The sequence below is a fragment of the Alligator sinensis genome, unplaced genomic scaffold (genome assembly GCF_000455745.1).
Source record: "Alligator sinensis unplaced genomic scaffold, ASM45574v1 scaffold547_1, whole genome shotgun sequence".
NCBI classification, from domain to species: domain Eukaryota; kingdom Metazoa; phylum Chordata; order Crocodylia; family Alligatoridae; genus Alligator; species Alligator sinensis.
In genome coordinates this window covers 1,832,828-1,850,541 of record NW_005842217.1, presented here as the reverse complement: position 1 = coordinate 1,850,541, position 17,714 = coordinate 1,832,828, and the positions used below count along the sequence as shown (strand labels likewise).

General features: G+C 49.9%; 1 protein-coding gene across 8 annotated transcripts in view; it reads right to left on the bottom strand.

Moving 5' to 3' along the window:
* The window catches only part of LOC102373826 (protein argonaute-1), a 42,270-nt gene that overhangs the window by 2,645 nt on the left and 21,911 nt on the right, over window positions 1–17,714 (bottom strand). For 3 of the 8 annotated variants that reach the window (XM_025208055.1, XM_025208050.1, XM_025208053.1), the window contains 12 exons: window positions 17,512–17,648; window positions 16,955–17,089; window positions 16,440–16,527; window positions 14,462–14,609; window positions 14,042–14,161; window positions 12,654–12,776; window positions 11,564–11,697; window positions 9,839–10,023; window positions 8,746–8,905; window positions 7,692–7,782; window positions 2,112–2,306; window positions 931–1,083 (listed from right to left, as the gene is read on the bottom strand). In XM_025208055.1, the coding sequence (XP_025063840.1) occupies window positions 931–1,083; window positions 2,112–2,306; window positions 7,692–7,782; window positions 8,746–8,905; window positions 9,839–10,023; window positions 11,564–11,697; window positions 12,654–12,776; window positions 14,042–14,161; window positions 14,462–14,609; window positions 16,440–16,527; window positions 16,955–17,089; window positions 17,512–17,648 (1,669 nt within the window). The remainder of the gene's footprint in view (window positions 1–930; window positions 1,084–2,111; window positions 2,307–7,691; window positions 7,783–8,745; window positions 8,906–9,838; window positions 10,024–11,563; window positions 11,698–12,653; window positions 12,777–14,041; window positions 14,162–14,461; window positions 14,610–16,439; window positions 16,528–16,954; window positions 17,090–17,511; window positions 17,649–17,714) is intronic. The other 5 variants (XM_006027005.3, XM_025208051.1, XM_025208054.1 and 2 more) reach the window with 2 other exon arrangements.

The following is a 17,714-nucleotide window of genomic DNA, read 5'->3' as shown; positions in this document are numbered from 1 at the left end:
AATGCCACAGAGAGAAGACCTTTCCTGTAGCAGCCACACATGGAGTACTTGCTCTTCAGGGGTGTCTGCAACCCTCCCCTGCCTGGTGCTTCCCTAAATATCTCTGAGTGGGAAATGGGAGAAACTCTGGCCCTTCAGACAGGAACAAGAGAGACAAGCAGACTGGCTAGGGGTCTCTGCTGTCATTGAGGTGGCTATGGGGAGAAGAATGCCACAAAGCGATAGTAAGTCAGAAGGTGAAGCGGGGTGGGCACAGTCAAAGTGCCAATATTTGTATTACAGAAAAATGGGCTTTAAAGAACTAAAACATTCAAGCCCACCTACAGAGCATTTTCATTAGGTTCATGCACCTGTGCCGTGGACACAACCGCACTGCTTCTGACTCCGAGGCCAATTAAGCCCTTACTTCCACGGTTACATATGTGCCCTCAAATGGGGCCAGTGCTAGGATGGATCTGGCCATCAAGTTGGGTGCAACAGCAGCACACTGGGTATCACCCCAAATGGCCGGGTTCAGAACTCAGGCACCACAGCATGTGGCAGATCTGAGAACCAAGAAAAGAAACTGGTGCACACACACGCTCCGCTCAAAAAGCTGTGCTTACACACTACCCCTACTCCCCAAGCTGCCTCCCCCCTAATTCTCCATCTGAATCTACATGCAATTTCCCAGGTAGAGAAACGCTTGTATTTTCAGTCTCACAGGTGCCCTTTAAACACTGCTTAGGAATGCAAAATACAAGCCAGCAACTGCCTGGATTTCTCAAGCTGGCACAACAGGCAGTGAGATCTCTGTTGTACGTGATCTCATCCCTGAAAGGATTGCTTCCATTTGCTGGCACTACATATGCTACTCAGGTAGGCCAGGGGCCTCTCCTGGAAGACCAGTCAAATCCCCCAGACCCCAAGATTAAACACCCTCCTACCCACACATTTGGAAGCTCTCACCCTCTCGTTCTTGTCTGCACAGAAAAGGCGGGTGTGGTGCCGTTTCTGGACAACTATGTAGGTGATGCCAGGCTGATAATCCTTTTCCAGTTTGATGCAGGCATCCCGGATTGCCAGAAGCTCGTAGTGAAGAATCTAGAGACAACAGTGGACTGAATGAGAGTGCACTGCCTCTTTACCAGAGGGTCTGTGTTGTCCCCCTCACCATACCCAGACACTGTTTGAGCCAGTCAAACAGGGAGACAGCTGTACATGTACCATACACTATTGGGCTGGCTTCTAGTGTGCTAGGTTTCTCTAAATGCAGTTGGATCTAGAAACTGTGCTGCCTTACAACCAAGTACACTGTAGCAGATAAGTATCACAAACTCCTCATCATGTGCATGAAGAAGTACAGCTATTTCATGATGATTTCCCCTCCTCTTAAAAGCAAACATGATAAGCTGTTAACCACCACGCTGACAGCTACCAGGGCACTTCCAGGTCTCATTTTTCAAACCCAGTCTCAGGATGTTTCCACTGTAGTTCAGCCATCAGTTGCGGAGCCACCCCCATGCATGGGCAGCACAGTTCTCGTCCCCATCACGGCACCTATGCTCAGAGGTGGTCTCAGGCCCCAGTGCACCTGGCAGCATTTGCTACCTCTAGAAAAGAATGTGCCAGATGGGAAGAGGCAGATGCAGATCCCTCCCCTTCTGGCAGATGTGACCCATCACTGAGGACCATTTGCTATGGAGACCAAAGAAAGAAGCCATGGTCAGGACCACAGGTGCCTGCTAAACATGGAAGTTCTTTGCACCTGGGGCTGTCACAGTAAATCCATCTTTGTGTGGCCCGAAGCCACTTGCCCAGTTTCAGCCCAACCTGTGTTTGTTCTTCTCTGAAAAGCTACCCGGGCTGCTTGCCTCCCCTGGGGATTGCACGAAGAAGCTTTTTTGATTGCAACCTGAACAGGGGTGCTGGTAAGGAAGTGACTCAATATTATGGCTAGCTCTAGCCCAGAGAATTACCTCTGCCATTCCCTGCATTCAAGGGTTACACTGCACACATAACAGAGCCAACTGTAAGCTCAAACATCCAAGGGAGGTGGTTTTGGATCCTTGATCTTACCTCCTCTGACCACGTGTGAGCAAGGCACAGCAGAAGGCCAATGGGTTCCTTACCTGCGGGAGCTGCCCCTCGGGAACCCCGTCCCGATAGAAGATGATCCTGGTGGGCTTGAAGCGGGTGGACTTGTAGAACTGGATAAGAAGTTCCCTCACCATGTATGACAAGTCCTCGATAATCTCCTGTCGTGGTCGCTGCACACGCACCGTGGCACAGTAACGGCTCGGGTGGGCATCCATGCTGCCCACAACCTATAGTGACAGAAAGGAAATGGGCCACGCTCAGGAGTTACAGAAGAAATGGCAAGGGGTGACAGATTAGTTTTGCTGCGCAGCTGCAAACAGGGACAACAACAACCTAGCCTCTTAGCTGAAGCACCATGCCCCTTTCTTCTCAAAGAGCTCAAGAGATACAGGATGAAAAAAGCAGGGACTGCAGAGAATCAAGGTCCAAAAGGAAATGCTAACTGCTGCCGTCTCCTCCTTGCTGGCTTGCGCGGCACTACTGGGACAGCCAGGTCACTGCTGCCTCCCTCCCTTTTGCCACAGGGCAGGACTGCAAAGCACCTATTTTCTCTAGAGGCATTACCGCCTGTGGGACTAGGACACAGGAGATCTAGACCCTCCACCCCAAGCTCTGCCAACCCCAGGGTGATTTTGGACTGGCTAAAAAAGTCACCTCCTTGTTGCAGACACATGGGTCCTGATAGCACTGCAGAGGGCTCTGAAGTGGTATTAATATAAGTAAGCATGGAACAGTGTTGATCAGTTCCCATATTGCCCGTCTACAAATACATCTGAAGTACTCGTCCTTCCATTCACCTTCCTTTTTAATGCATCAGCAACAACCGCCATGCCCCCTCCCCCCAAAAAAGCACAGAACCACCAACATGTAATGCTAAATTGGCAACATCATTGCTGCCACCCTCATCTCTTCCTTCCCCGCTCTATCACCCCTGCTACGTGCAGCCAAGAAATCATGAACGGCTGCTCTTGTCCATGCCACTGTAGGCTATATCAGAAGCGCCACCTCTGTTCCACCACGTTTGGGATGTCACGTGCTTCTGTAAGGGGCTTGGAGTTTCACAGATGGAAGGAGCTGTACCAGACTGATTATTATTATACCACTGAGCCAACAGGAGAGTTACATCCAGACAACACAGACCTGTATTCTTTATGCAAAGCTGCTGCAGCTGTCCATGCTTAAATGCCTGTTTAATATATGTCTCAGTGCTTTCCTCTAGCTAGGTTCTCACCTCAGCTCATCCCTAGGTATCCATACCACATGGCAGTATTTAAGCCACGTAGGAAAGAGCAAGAAACACTTCCACCCAGCAGGCAACTCTTACTTGGCAAATTAAAAAGTAAAACCCCTGCCAGCTGCAGTTCACCCCCAGTTCTGCTCCCCATTGACAAACTGTCCTGAACAAAACCAGGCGAACAGAGAATTGTGGTGCCTGGGAAACTGGGGCATCTGCCCCCACTACTCTTCACGTTACCCTCGTCCTTTCCTTAGGAGAGTAGCCCCATGCTCCTCGTGGTTGCTAGACAGCAATCCTCCCAAGGGCCCATGAAGAAGCCATGGGGTATTCAGCGAGACCATACTCTTACAAGCAGAGCCTGGAAGGGTCAGGGGCAAGGAGGCCTGAGCAGCCTTGCTCAGCTGTGATGCTGTGCGAAGAACAACATGAGTCACCAGATACTATGGAACAAAGCTGCCCTGGGGTTCAGAAAGGGACATGGTGGCAAGTCGTGTCCATGGATGAACTGGAATATTTCTTCCACCCATCAGGAGCAAGCAGCTTCCATATCGTCACTTCCCAGCGGAAGAGCCAACTTCCCCTCTTCACAGCTCCATGGCTGCGACGGGTACAGGTCAGCAATTGGAGTGGCCACTGCCAAGAAGCTGCCGTTGGAGAGATGTTCACAGTTCCAGACAACTGCAGACAGTGCTACAATGCTGTACTGGAGAGGCACTCTGAGCCAGAGCACAACTAGTAAAAGGGAGAGAAGCTGTGAGTGGCACATTCGTTCCCTGCGAGGGCCCAGTTGGTCTTGGGCCTACCACCCCAACTCCTGTCTGAAACAGCTAAAATCAGAGGAACCTTCGGAGCACTGTAGGTTCTCCTCCCCTTCCAGCCAAGAGAGAACTCTAACTGTAGCAGATGGGGTTATCTCCGAGGAGAGTGGATCACAGGCAGCACGTGTAGCGAAAGCCTGCCCATCTGTCTGTGCTCCCTTTTAGAAAGCTTCTGTAAACTGAAATAGATTCAATGCTGTCAAAAGGCATCTTTAGCAGCAGAACCAGAGGCCAGGACTCCTGGGTTCCAGCCTCAGATCTGTCGCTCTCTGCCTTGGTGATGCTGGACAAGTTGCAGTGAGCCTCATTTTTTTTCCTACTAGGAAACAAGGATACCAGTGTGCCAAGTATAAGAAATATGCCACTCTGGGAGAGGTCTCTGAAGCAGGGATGAGAGCTGCCTCCCCAGGGTGCTTGAGGCACAGTGCTATGAAAGAGCAAAGTACTGTTACTGCACATCCAGCACAGGAGGCTAAATCCTCTGTGATTGTATTACATGTCAGCAACACCCAGACTGCCTACCATGCCTCTGAGTTTCTCCTTACATTTATATTCTGCTCTTTAAGGGCCTGACTGGTAATGTTAAAAGAGCATTTCTCACCATTTCAGTAAGCTTTGGGGGTCATGCTGTCCCACTGCACCAGCCTACTCCAGGTTTGAGGCACTGCCTGAATGATGTTGCCAAAACTTGAGATTAAAAAAATATCACAAAAATGATGCTTGGTCCCAGCGCCCAGGGATCACATGGCGACACAAGAATCAAATCTTTCATTTTAAATAAAAAGTTAAGTCCCTAGTAGTTCGGGTGGTGGAGAGAGGCTTGGAAACATGGCCCCCAAAAGCTCAAACATCCAGGGGCAACGGGTAGAGAGTGCATGAGGGTAATGCACCCCCTGAGCATGGCAGTGCACCCCCTACAAAAAGGTGCCGCCAACACTGTCAGCGGTGCCTGCGGGCAGTCACCGCTCGCCACCCCGCCGGCCTTTGTGGGTGGTCAGCAATCCCCACTGGCTACCGCCAACACTGCCAGCAGTGCCTGTAGGTGGTCGCCGACTCCTGGTGGGCGCTCGCCACCCCCACCGCCAACAGTGCTGGCGGCATCTGCAGGAGCCCCTCGCTTCCTGCTGCTGTGCTCCTGCCACTGCCATGCCCCCCCAACCGCCAGGGGCATAGGTCATTCATGCAAAAACCCAAGCACAAATAAAGAGCCCCAAGTTTATATTTAAGACCTCATGACTTAATTGGGGCCCTGACTCATGGCTTCCAAATGCTCAGGACTGGCAAGGTTGGGAATTGGTCCAGACCGTCTTCCCTCTGCACGTAGCAAAGAGCATGAATGCAAGGTATTTAAAATAACACACGTGTAGTAGCTAGTTCTCTACAACCCAAATCCTGGCCTCCCTGAAGTGAGACACAAAAATCCTGCTGATTTCAAAAGGGCACTAAATTTGGGATTAAGCCACAAACTAGAGCTCCCCTGCTGCTTCAGCTAAAAACTCTATCAGGTGCTTAATCAAATGGCATTTTTTACCTACTTCATTAATACCTCATATGCTATTACAAGTCAAAAGATTGCTGAGGCTGTTCCTCCTGCCCCAATCCACCTACGAAGGCAAAACCAGCACAGCTGAACTCCACAGCCCCTAATGCTGCCATGCCAGGGCTATACACACCACCAGAAAAGCACGGTGAATCGACACACAAAAGTTCTCACTGGGATTCATCTCTACTGCAGACACATTTTCACTGCCTTTAAGGTTTTGCAAAATCTCATTGAAGTTTCATTTAAATTTTGAGGCATATTTCACTGGCAAACTCTCCCCCTAGACGTACATTTGCAGGAAGCATTTCTTAAGAGGTTCCTCAGTCTTTCGAGTGGAAAACAAAACCACTCGAAAGATGTTGTCAGTAACTGCAAAAGCCATAAAACACCCAGGTCAGACAGCCTGCACTTGTCTCACCCACAGCACTCCCTGCCCCCTTCAGACTGAGGAGTAACTACTAAGACAATGTGTGTGCATGCCCAGGAAAACTCGTGCTGTGAATCCCGTGATGCTCAGGGTTTAATAAGGACTCTACTAACATGCTTTATTGCTCTTGCCAGGCCCCAATATCTTCCTTAAGTTGGACAAAACACATGGTATCATGTTAAAATCCCAAGCAAGTTATATGCTGCCATACAGTCAGGCTGCCCCATCACCTTCCCCTTGCACTCTGGTGCCTCAGCCTAGCAAAGGTATCCAGCACAGCAGAAAAGGCACTCCTGTTCTGGTTGCGTTCAAGGTCAAGCTTCATTCTAGGCACTTTAATACCCTGGGTCATGGGCATGTGGGAGGAGTACAACATGCTTTCTACTCCCCCTGCGCAAGAACTGTCTTCCCACTTGGCTGCAGCTTAAGTTGATATCTTTCCCCACAAGATACAGGGTCTGGCCTGGCTCACACCTGAACAGCAGGTCTCCAAGGAGAGCCCAGGTGCACAATAAACAGTACTAGGGATTCAGTAGCAGATGTTCTTCCATCTGGTCACAGGGCCAGGCCATTTCATGGACAAGGCAATCAATGGGACAAACTCCCTGCCACAAAGGGCTTACCCACACAGATCCCTTTCCCAGGCAGAAGTGGGCTCTGCATGTCAAACACAAAACCATGAGGTACTCCCAATAAAAAGCCAACTCGGGAAATACCCGGAGACCTCACTTTGCAAGATCTGCATAAAGCTGGATCAATTCTAATAGTCTAGCCGTAGACCAAACTGCAAACACTAGGCTGCTGGATCAAAGGATGGGCAAGGTACACTGCCCCTGACCTCAGATCCAGCTAAGAGCCAGAATTTGCCACCTGGTGGTTAACAGCAGCACCCATCACACCCCAAAATTGGAGAGGTCTTGTACCAGCATCTGAGGCACAGAACAAGTCACCGTCCACATCACTCGCCTACGCACGTCTCAGCAAAAGCACAGAGGTCCACAGTGGTCCTCAACAGCCCAGGTGAGTGCTTCCATCACGCCTACAAGCAGCTCTGGTCAGCACACAGGCAATACTTCCCCCTTGGCCCAGTCTACAGCAGAGGAAGCATCAGCCTGAGGCTTTCAACAGAAAACTGGGGTTTTACATGGGTCCCTGTTGCATGTCTCTCAGGCCCCATCTGCTGGTGGCTGCCAGAAATCACTCCTCAAGCCCCCTCCAACTTCCTGGCTTCTACAGAGGAGAAAAATCAACCCAGCACCTGCAGCCCTGGGGAAGCTCAGAGGGCTGGAGCCAGCACTCCAGGGACAGTCCTTGCTTGGATGCAAGGGCATCAAGTGGTAAGTGCAGCCTAGTAGCTCTGAGATTCCCTGTGTTGCTGAATTTGGGTAAACCCCAGTCCAGGGAAAGTGAGACTTGCCCCCCCACATCCAAAACAAATGGCCCCTTGTCCCTTGCCCCCTCCCCATGCTCGTCCCTTGCCAGTGACGCATGTTGCCAGTGACGCCTGGGGCTTACACCCACCCCTCTCCAAAACGCAGCTAGAGATAGCAACACCACCCCGCTCCCATGGGCCAGAAGGGAACTCACAGCTGTGATGGAAGGCTTCTTCCCATCTCCTGCTGGCGGGTGAGTGACATCAGCTCCGAGGAAAATCACTGGCTGCTGAAAGACGGCCGAGCTGGTTGGAAAGAATAGACAGCAGAAGTATTGGCTCTGGTTTAGAGTCAAACTGCACTGGCATTAGCCATTCCCAGACACTGATGGACATGGAGTGACAGAGTGTACTAGAGAAATCCCCCTGCACTCAGACTTGCCTAGATGTGACAACTAAATCAGAGAAAGGTTTCAGCCTCCTCTTAGAGCCTACATCTGCCTTTGCTCAAGGCACAACAAACCCCACCCCACCCCTCACAGCCAGCTAGCCTCAGGGCTTTGGTGGGGGGAGGGAAGTCTTTTGTGAAACCATATTGCTTATCAGTTTGGGACCACAGATACCTGCTCACCAGATACCCAAAGCCAAAAAGGAACGCTGCTACAGACTAGAACCAGACATTTAGGCCCCTACCCAGCAAGAGCTTAGACATGTGCTTAGCTTTATGCACAGTGTAAAAGCTAAGTATGTAGTCTCTCTCTCATAGCCCACCCCATCTGCATGGGAAGGAAGTGCTTAGGTTTATCTCAACCTACTATATACATTAACTTTAGTGACCAAGGGGGAAATACAGAACCAGTTTTGTCAGGGGTACTCCTTTCTGGAAGAGTTTACACCAGCCTTCTGCATCTGTTCTCTGGGTTTATTGAACAAGCCACCATGAAGGAACTATTCTAGAGGCAGGGCTCTTGATCTACAGAGAAGAGTTTCCGTTTACCCTTCCCATGCTAGAACTAGCTCAAGAAAATGTTGAGACTTGCTCTTAGCAAGTGAACTCTGGTGGACATCCCAGCTTGATCCTGACATCCCAGGGCTGCAGGGGTTGGGAAGAGAAAGCCCAGTGGCACTCTCCAGCAGGAGCACCCCTTCAGGGCTGTGCCCTGCTCTACCACAGCAGAAGAGTTGGGATACAGGGCCCTTAAAGCAAGGGAAAGCCTATAGGAACAGAGGAAGGACGTGCCACACTACTGACAAGGGACATGTACATACCGCTGATGAGGCACGAGGATGTTGTTGATTCCACCCAACTTGACATTGATCTTGAGGCAGAGATTGGAGAGGGTTTGTGGAGAGGTCTTCACCACGTTCTTGACCTGAACACACTGTGTGGCCATCCCCAGGAGCGTGTCCCCCACACGCTTTACCTCCGCTGCGGGCACAGACAGAGCATGAATAGCCTCCAGCAGCAGCTTTGCGTAACTGGACATTAAAGGGAGACTGTGGACAGCTAGAAGAGGAAGAAGGGGACTCTGGCACCAGGATTCCTAGGTTTTATTCCCAGACTCAGCTGCAAGGGGCTCCAGGCAATTGGCTTACCCATCTATAAAGCAGGTACAATTATTCTCCACCCACCTCATTATTAAGCTAGGACCTCACGTATGTAGAAGACAGAGGTCCTGAATGCAAGGTAAAAACCACCCGTATCTCCCTTCACCCCTGGCTTTTACCTTTCCATGTATTTGACTATGACTTCATTTATTGCATTTCAACCTCTGGGTGCTGAAAGTTTGAGTGTAGTTCTGATCTGTTAATAAGCCCAGGGCTTGCGAGTACAGTTGCACAAAAGTCTAGGGCTGAAAGAGACCAAACCTGACCTCCTGTATTAGCGCAGGCTAGAGACCTGTCCCCCCGCCTCCCCCCACAGTGATTTCTGCAGCAAGGCCATGGCTTCTGGTTTAGCTGCAGCACCTTTTGGAGAAAGGAGCCATCTAATTTTAGATGTAAAGGCTTCAAGTGATGGATGGAGAATCCACATGTACCTAGATAAGGTGTCTCAAAGCCAGTACACAGACACGTCTGGGAAACAAATGCTGCGGGGTGGGGGGTTGAGTCCCAACAAAAAGTTATTTTCACTGGAATCCTCTTTCAGCATGAAAAATATTGCTATTTAAGGTGACAAATTATCCACCATCCTGGTTATAAGGGATGAGGCAGGACTCACTGCAGAACATTCAATGTAAATCGGTCCTCAAGCTGGGAGGGGACGTGTCATAGGAGGAGCTGCTTGCACAATGGCACTGTAGAGACTACAAGCATTTCTTGTAGTCCATCCCCTATCCCGGGGTGTCCCTCACAGACATACCATACACGGGTGTTTTCCCTGGTAGGATGACAATGATGAGCTGGAGCCCTGAGTAGGTGTTTTTGAGGTGTCGGAACATGGGCTCCACGCTGTCTGCGCCCTGGGCGTATTTACAGAAGCATGGCTGTCCCTGGATTGGCATCCCTGCATCCTTGGATATCTTGCGCAGCTGGTCTGTGAAGTTCCTGCACCAGGACAGAAAGCACAAGTCAGTCCCTGAGCAAATTCTTCCTCCAACCTACACTGTTGCAGCTGGCACACTGCAGCACAGGGTGGAAAAGGAGCCCATTCCACTCCCCTTGCTCTGGTTAACCTGTGGTTTTCATAGGAACCAGCATACCCAAGAGAGATGGAAAAAGGAAAGGGTACCTCATCCCAGTCCTGCACTCAGCATGCTTAGGGGCGAAGTGCAGAATGGCTGGAACAAGCCATTGCTGGCTGAATGGCTCCAGTCCAGCAAAGGTCTCCTTGCCTGCACAGCTAGTAACTTGCTCTAACAGGTGAAGGAGTTCTCTTGAGTAAGATCACTCTATAAAACTGATCTGGGCTGGTAGAGTTCCATAATTTTGCCAGAGCTGAAGCAAATCATTCACCTATCACTGAGCTTCAGACATTTAAGTGTTCAGTACATGCATGCGGTCAGATTATTGTGTAATGTTAAGTTTTTTATTTGCTTCAAACAGCCCAGCAAGGAGCCCCATAGCCCACCAGCTCCAGCTGGCTCTGTTATGCTGCTCTGCCTTTTTGAGGTTACATAATGACAACCTCCCTTTTATCAGCATCAACTCAAGCATCCCAGCGACTCCATTAAACCTGTTCACAACTGTCCCAGCTATTGTAGCCAGTGGCCATAGCACGTTTACAGCTCAATGCTGCACCAAGAATTTAAGTGCAGATTAAGGCAGTGGCCAATACGCAAGGAAATAAGGCCAGCAAGCATGCAATTTGGAGCTGGATTCATGTGGGAATTCACAGGGAGGATTAGTCCCCAATACAACCCCGTCACCAGCAGCACTGCCAGACACAAGGCCAACTATCACTTTTCAGTCTTACCAGATTGTTTACCGGGGACAGAACCCAGGAATTTTCAAGCCTTCCCAGAGGACAAGAGTTCAGAAGCTGACAGTCCGTGTTGGGGCTTCTAGAGACATGCCAAATAAGCAGCCAGCTCTGGAGGGTTACACCACATTGCCAGTGCACCCCTGCCCATACCTAAACAGCATCATGGATGATGCACCCCCAAAGGTTTAAATGCTCAGGAGAGCAGGGGGGGGAGGAAATATACTCTGCCTTTTTAAAGAGCCCTTCTACCCTTAGATGAAGGCAGAAACAGCCCTGCTGCTTCATATTCCACAGCACAGAGCAGACCACCAAGGTTGAATCTTCCTTAATAAGGTAGACACAGCAGGAGGCTCAAGTTTAGAAGGTGCTGAAGGTGCTGAAGGGGGCAGAAGGGAAACCCAGGGGCTACACTGAATTCCAAGGTAAGCCTGAAACCAGGCAAGAAATTCCCATTTGCCAGACAGAAGGCGACAAAAGCTGACTGTCAAACCCTGAGGAGTACAAGCAGAGAAGTTTAAATCTAAAAGCTTCCAGCTACTAAAAGAGGAGCAGGGGATTGAGAAAAGCTGGGTGGCTCTTTGAGAAGTCGCTTTATTCAAGCATCTGGGCACACTGATGCCTGCTCTGGCTTTCCCCTCCCCACTGCCACTCCCAGCTCCTTACTTCAGCACCTCTTCTCGACACTGCTTCTGAGGGGCAAAGCATGCGATGGCCCACACTTTGATCTCAATGCCGTTGTAGAACTGCTTCCCGCGCATATCCCACACGCCCTGGTTGGGAGTGGCGATCGCCCGGTTCTGCAAGGCAAGCATCCAGAAGGAGTCAAGTCACTGACAGACAGCTGGCACCACAAACCCAGATCTGAGGTGCACTCTGCCCAATAGAAAAGGCAACCTGTGGCTTCCCCAAGCCTGTCACCCTGGCATGGGAAGGAATGTAGCAACATGGCTTCCTGTAGAGCGATGGGAAGAGCTCGATCCCACTATGGTTAAGGTCAGAAAAGAACTTAGAGAAAAACCTTTCCAGTGACCAAGTCACAAAGCCTGCCCCCGGCAGCAAGCTACGTGCCTTGGTCAAAGAAGAACCACTCAACTGCAAAAATTTCCCAGCCCTTCATAGGCTTTTGGAACTGGATGATCAGAGGCTTGGAACCCGGAAAGGCCATTTTTCCTCTTCCATGAGCAAGTCAAACCTAGTTTGGACTGAATGCAACCTGAGCTCATTCCCGTCTGACTGCTGAGTGGCCTTGTGTGACGATTACCTCTTGGTCTCAGAAGGTTCTGAGGCCCACATACAATGGGTTGCAGGAAACCAAGGGGCAGGGATCAGCACACGGATAAGCTCCAGATTTTAGATCTGGATCTGCGGTGGGGAAAGGCCAAAGAATTCATCCACAAAGCCACCTGTGGCTTTGATTAAAGCACCTTTTGTGCTTGATTTGGGAGAAGCCTTCTTTTAAAAAGGAAGGGAAGGGAGGAGAACGCAATAAGCTCTACTTGTACTTCAATATATTCCTGATGTGTGAGACCAGGATTTGCAAATGGATTTGTTGTTGTAACTATCCAAGGCTGCTTTGAAAATCCCAGCCTTGAAACCCCAGTGTAAAGATTAGATGGTTTGCTTCTGTTCTTAACGCACCGCACATCAGTCCCCAAAGCAGTGAGTGTTCCAGACTCCAAATTGTGACAAAAGGACTTCCCAATGGTCTTGAGATGGACAAACATGTGTCCATGCCAAGGTGCCCCCTGCTTACCCGTCCTCCATACTGTAGGATTGGTGCAGGAAGGACCCTCCCAGTCACCTCCGTCATGTCATCCTTCACCTTTATCCCAAACTCCTGTATGTACGGATCTAGGTTGTAACTGGCATTTTTCATCTAGAGGAGAAGAAAAGGCCAGGAGGAAGGATTAAGAGAGACACCAGTTCAGATCCTGACAGTTAACTATTTAGCCCCTCTTAGGAGAGCAGGACAGATAGGTACCTATGCACACACTCAAAACTGACCAGACTGATCTCACCAAGAGTGGCCTGAGCAAAGACAAGGCTGTTGCTCAGAGATGACACTGTTGAACAAGGAGAGGAAAGCAAAAGCCGCTCTAATGCTCTGAAACTAAAGTCTCTGGCAAGGATTTGAAAACAAAGGGGAAAAATCTGCTCAGTACTGACCCCAGTGGAATAACTTTGTATTCATTCCAGTGCAATGGAGAATAGAAGTTAAGGCTTAACAGGAGAGGTTCAGCCTGGCAGAAAACAGACATTAAAAGCCCCAGCAGAAATATCAGTACTCACCGGATTCTGGAGCTTGGAATCATATCTTAGAGTAATGGGCCATGACCTGATTCCTCACCATGAGCCAGCTACACTAAATGCTCTTCAGCTCCCTGATGTGCTGACTTTCCCCAAGAGTTAAGCATCCCTTCCAGCATTATAGCATCCTGACCACTGCTTTCAGCAGCCTGTCTCCAAGACGGCCAGCAAGAAGTACCACTACTGAAAGCAAGCCTTACCCGTGAACACTATCCCTGCAACTCTCAAACCTTCCATTCACTTCTTAGCTCTAGTTTCTTCTGGTTTGAGTCCATCAATGACAAGCCCTGAATCAGGTCCCTGCACCATGTGCAGTTTCCATGATCACTCAGACTTGGCTTTATTGAGTGCAAGTTTACATTCAGACAGATTTCCTCTCTACATTCATTGCATATTACTAGAGGAAGCAGACTGTGCGCCACTAATTCCTTTTGAATGGTTTATAGTTGTTGAGGATACTTAGGGTGGCCAGCTTTGAGACAGCCAGGAACAAGCTCAGCAAGACTGTATGAAAAGACTCAAGGTATATCACTAAAAGATAATTCAGGGTTACATTCAGGGTTAAAATTACAGCAAATGTAGCTCGCTTACACTGCTATAGGAGGAGACAGATGTAACAGCTAAATGGCAACAGCTGAAGTCACTCCGGAGCATACAAGTCCCCATTCAAAAACAGTTTAGGTTACAGGGGTTCACAGCCATAATGTGCCTATTCTGTCACTCATATTAGGTGACACCCATCCCCTAGAGGACTCTCAGTCCTCTGGGTGAAAGCTCCTTTTTTCTCCCCACACAGCTCCTCCTAGAAGGAGGCCAGGGGCAGGTGCTACATACCAGGCGGCTGATTTCCTCTTGCCTGTCCGGGGCGGACCTTGCTGTTGCCTTTATCATGGTTGACGTCTGATTGTCTGTTAGCTTCTTGATGCAGCGCTGGCCTGCCACAATGTTACACACCTGTAAGGTGGAGAACAGAAGACAGCAAACAGGAGCATGTTAGAAACCCGCTGGGCAGCAGAACCACATAACCTACGCCCACCCCATGCGGCTGAGCGCGCGAATGATCCCTGCTACAGCCCTGCGTAACAGCTGGGCCCTTCAAGTTTGAGGCTGACTGGATCTGCTGCTTAAGGTCCAATGCCACCTCCCAAAACCCTTTCCAAGATGCAGTGACTATGAACTGATCCCCCCTGTTCCCAGCCTCAGCCAAGAGGCCATAGGAGAGCCTCAGGCCCAGGATGCAGGACTGGCACTCACCTCCAGTGGCAGGTATGTGTGCTTCTGTTCCTGGCCAACCTGCAGACATGGTAGGTGGGGGTATTTCAGCTGCAGGTTGTATTTCTGCTTAAAGTACTGAGCCACCGTGCACTCCACAGTCTGGCCACTCTCCAGCTGCAGGGGGAACCTGGAGGAGGGGGAAAAAAACAGCTAAGGCTGCATCCAGTCAGATAAGAAACCTTAGATATTTCTGAAGCCCAAGGCTGGGCTGGGGCGCAGGAAGCCAACAGCTTCCTGATAGCAATGACAAAGGAGTCAGTCAGAAAGCAAGAGGTGACACTTATGAATGTCAGTGTAGGTATAATCTGACCCTGGGCTTGCACCCCACATGCTCCTCTCACCAGCCATGTTAAAAACAGGGCAAACCTTCCACTATGGGACACCATGGCACAGGACACGGAAATACGGCCAGTTACAGGGGGTTGCATTTGCTCAGCCGCCCTTTGCAGCAGCATAGCTGGGCTCAGAGACAGATGAATTTCTTTCTGCTTGCAACAGGGCACTAGCACAAGAGAGACCAGAAAGGGGGACTGCAGCACTTGGAAACCACTAAAACCTGAACTCCTGCTGCCAAGAGATATCAAGAAATGCCATCTCACTGAGGACAGGAACGTGCAACTTCCTTGCTCCATTAGTGCTAGCTGTTCCCCAGCTCCATAAACGGTTTCAGGAGAACTCAGAATTGCCCCAGTATTCTCAACAGGACCAGAATTAGGACACCACACACGCTGTGAATCCCTTGTGCAGGCAGCACGTTTTCCAGCACTGGCCCAGGCTCTCTGAGTCAATGGTTCAAATGGAAGGGACCTCCAAACTGCAGATTCTAGAGGAACACAGAAGCTGACTGGGAGCAGAGTGCTGGGTGGGGTAGTGAAGCCTCTTGTATTGCATCCTGGACCATGCACAGAAGCAACCTCGAGCCGAAGTGGCTCACATCCAGAGGGATTCGTGGAGCTGAAGAGAGGAGCATGGGGGAGATTTGCTGGGGAACTGCACCCCTTCCAAAAGGATGCTGCCTTGCCCTGGATCTGTTCTTCCCAATGTTTTGCATGTCATTTTTCCCAACACAGCAGACAGCTCTATGGCGAAGTCAGATGAAACTTAATGGCACTGATGCAATGGTTAGGGCTGGTCAAAAGAAGAGAAATACTAGGAGGGAAAGAGTTTCTCCCCCAAGGTTTTCTTTCATTGTGTCCATTTTGTGTATAGCAACAACCAAAATAATGTGGTTTTCAAAAACAACTGCTGTTGATCGCTCAACCCCCCCCTCTTTCTCTCCCCCCTAAAAAGCCCAACCCAGTGGCACTACCCAAAAAAGGCAAACTTTCTTTAAGGCCAAATACTGTGACCAGCTGTAACTACAGGACAAGATAGGCTGAGGAAGCAATGACTGAAGTGCTGACCTAATGCAATACACATTTAGGCAAATAGTCGCCAGAGACCGACGTAGGAACCCCCTCCAACCACAGCCTATTCACGAGCCAGTTTCACACCCAGTGTTCTACGGACTCGCTATTGCTACAATTCACAGACCTCTACAGAGCCCAGCTGTACTGGCGAGTCCTGAAGCTCTGGAGGGAAGGCACTGTCTCCACTTGTGTGCAACACCCCTAACATGCCTGCAGAGTTGCACATGGGAATTTAACAGGATTCAAGCTCCTGTTCTGCACAACACTGTTTTTGATTTGAGAAGAAAATCAAATGCAGGGAGGTACAAGCATGGACAGCTTGTAGCATACCTTTCACCAGCACCCATCTCTCATCACGTATAGCACATTACATGCAGACAGGCAAGCCACCCTGTGTGGAGCATCTGGGGAGCACTAAAACTACGCAGCTCCTTTTCCTGTCACATGTTAGTTTTCCTTCTGTATCTCAATGACATGGCCAGCAGCTGCTAAGTAACAAGGAGAAGAGCTTAGAGATTTTTCCAAAGGCATCTTCCCACCCGTCTTACGTTTGGTGACTGGCTGGTCGCCTGGTAACATTACACACACGGTATTTCCTCTTCATCTGCCCACAGTGGGTCACCTCTACTTTCAAACCTGATGCAAGAGATAGAACAAGTCTCTGGTAAATGCGAGGAGCGGCTGTGCACAGAGTTCATTTCCACTCAAATCCCTTCTACATTACACATACTTTAATTAACCCTCTGCAGACAGAACACGCATGCAAAAAAACACCCTAGGAAGCAAGCATGTGCTGACCAGTTAGGAGGTGCAAGAATGCTAAGAATTAAATTCAAGGCATGCCTATGCATCACACCTACAGACAGGAAGGGATTAACTGCCTTGCCCAAGGTCCCACAGAATTTGTAGAGGAGCTTGGATTAGATCCACAGTCTCCCAAGCCTCAGGCCAGAGATTTTATCATACAGCCCCTTTAAACAAGTCACTCTCTCTCTGGGGCCATTTCACCACCCACCCACTCACAGGGTGCAAACTGGTCCCCAGTGCTGCCTCGTCTTGTTACCTTTGATCTCCTTAGTGAAGCGCACCCTCTGTGAATCCGTCAGGGGCTTCGGCTGCTCGTCAATGTTCCGGATGTCCAGCACTTCGCACATGAACTCAATCACAGGCTGGGCTTTGTAGAAAGCCGTTGCCGACACTGCAAGGAAGTCAAGACACTAAGACTTCTCTCCCTTCCCTTTGTGGAGTAAAAGATCTACCAGAAGCCAACACAGCAAGCCCTCCTGCTTAAGGGCAGGTCCTCAAACACACTCCTTAACTGCTGTGTTGTGCTTGGCTTCTCCTGTCCCAAGTCTTGAGGGCCTACACCCTCCATGCACCATTCAGTCAGGAGGAGGCCCTATCATGCCAGGTACTGTACAACAGTCCTGGCTTGGATTTGTTGGTGCAAGCTCAATGCAAACACTTATTACCCAGCACCTAGAAGTAAACCCCACCTCTGCAGGAAGAACCTGGAGCTCTACAGCATTGCCTCTGTGGGCTATCATCACTGGTGCATCTGAACAGGAAGAGGGAGCTATGAAGTGGCACTGGGTTTTGCTGACAGTAAAAGCAAGTTACCATCAATGTTGAGCATCATCTTCCACATGGCAGGCCTGACGGACTGATGGAATCCAAACCAAACCTCCCTGCCCCCACCAAGGGGGTGGTAGTAACCTTCCGGGGGAGAGAAAAAGGAGCGGCCCACGGGAGTGTACCTGCAAGTCAGGAGAAATGATGCTGTGAATCATAAAACCTATGCCAGGAGCAGGGAACAAGGCAGC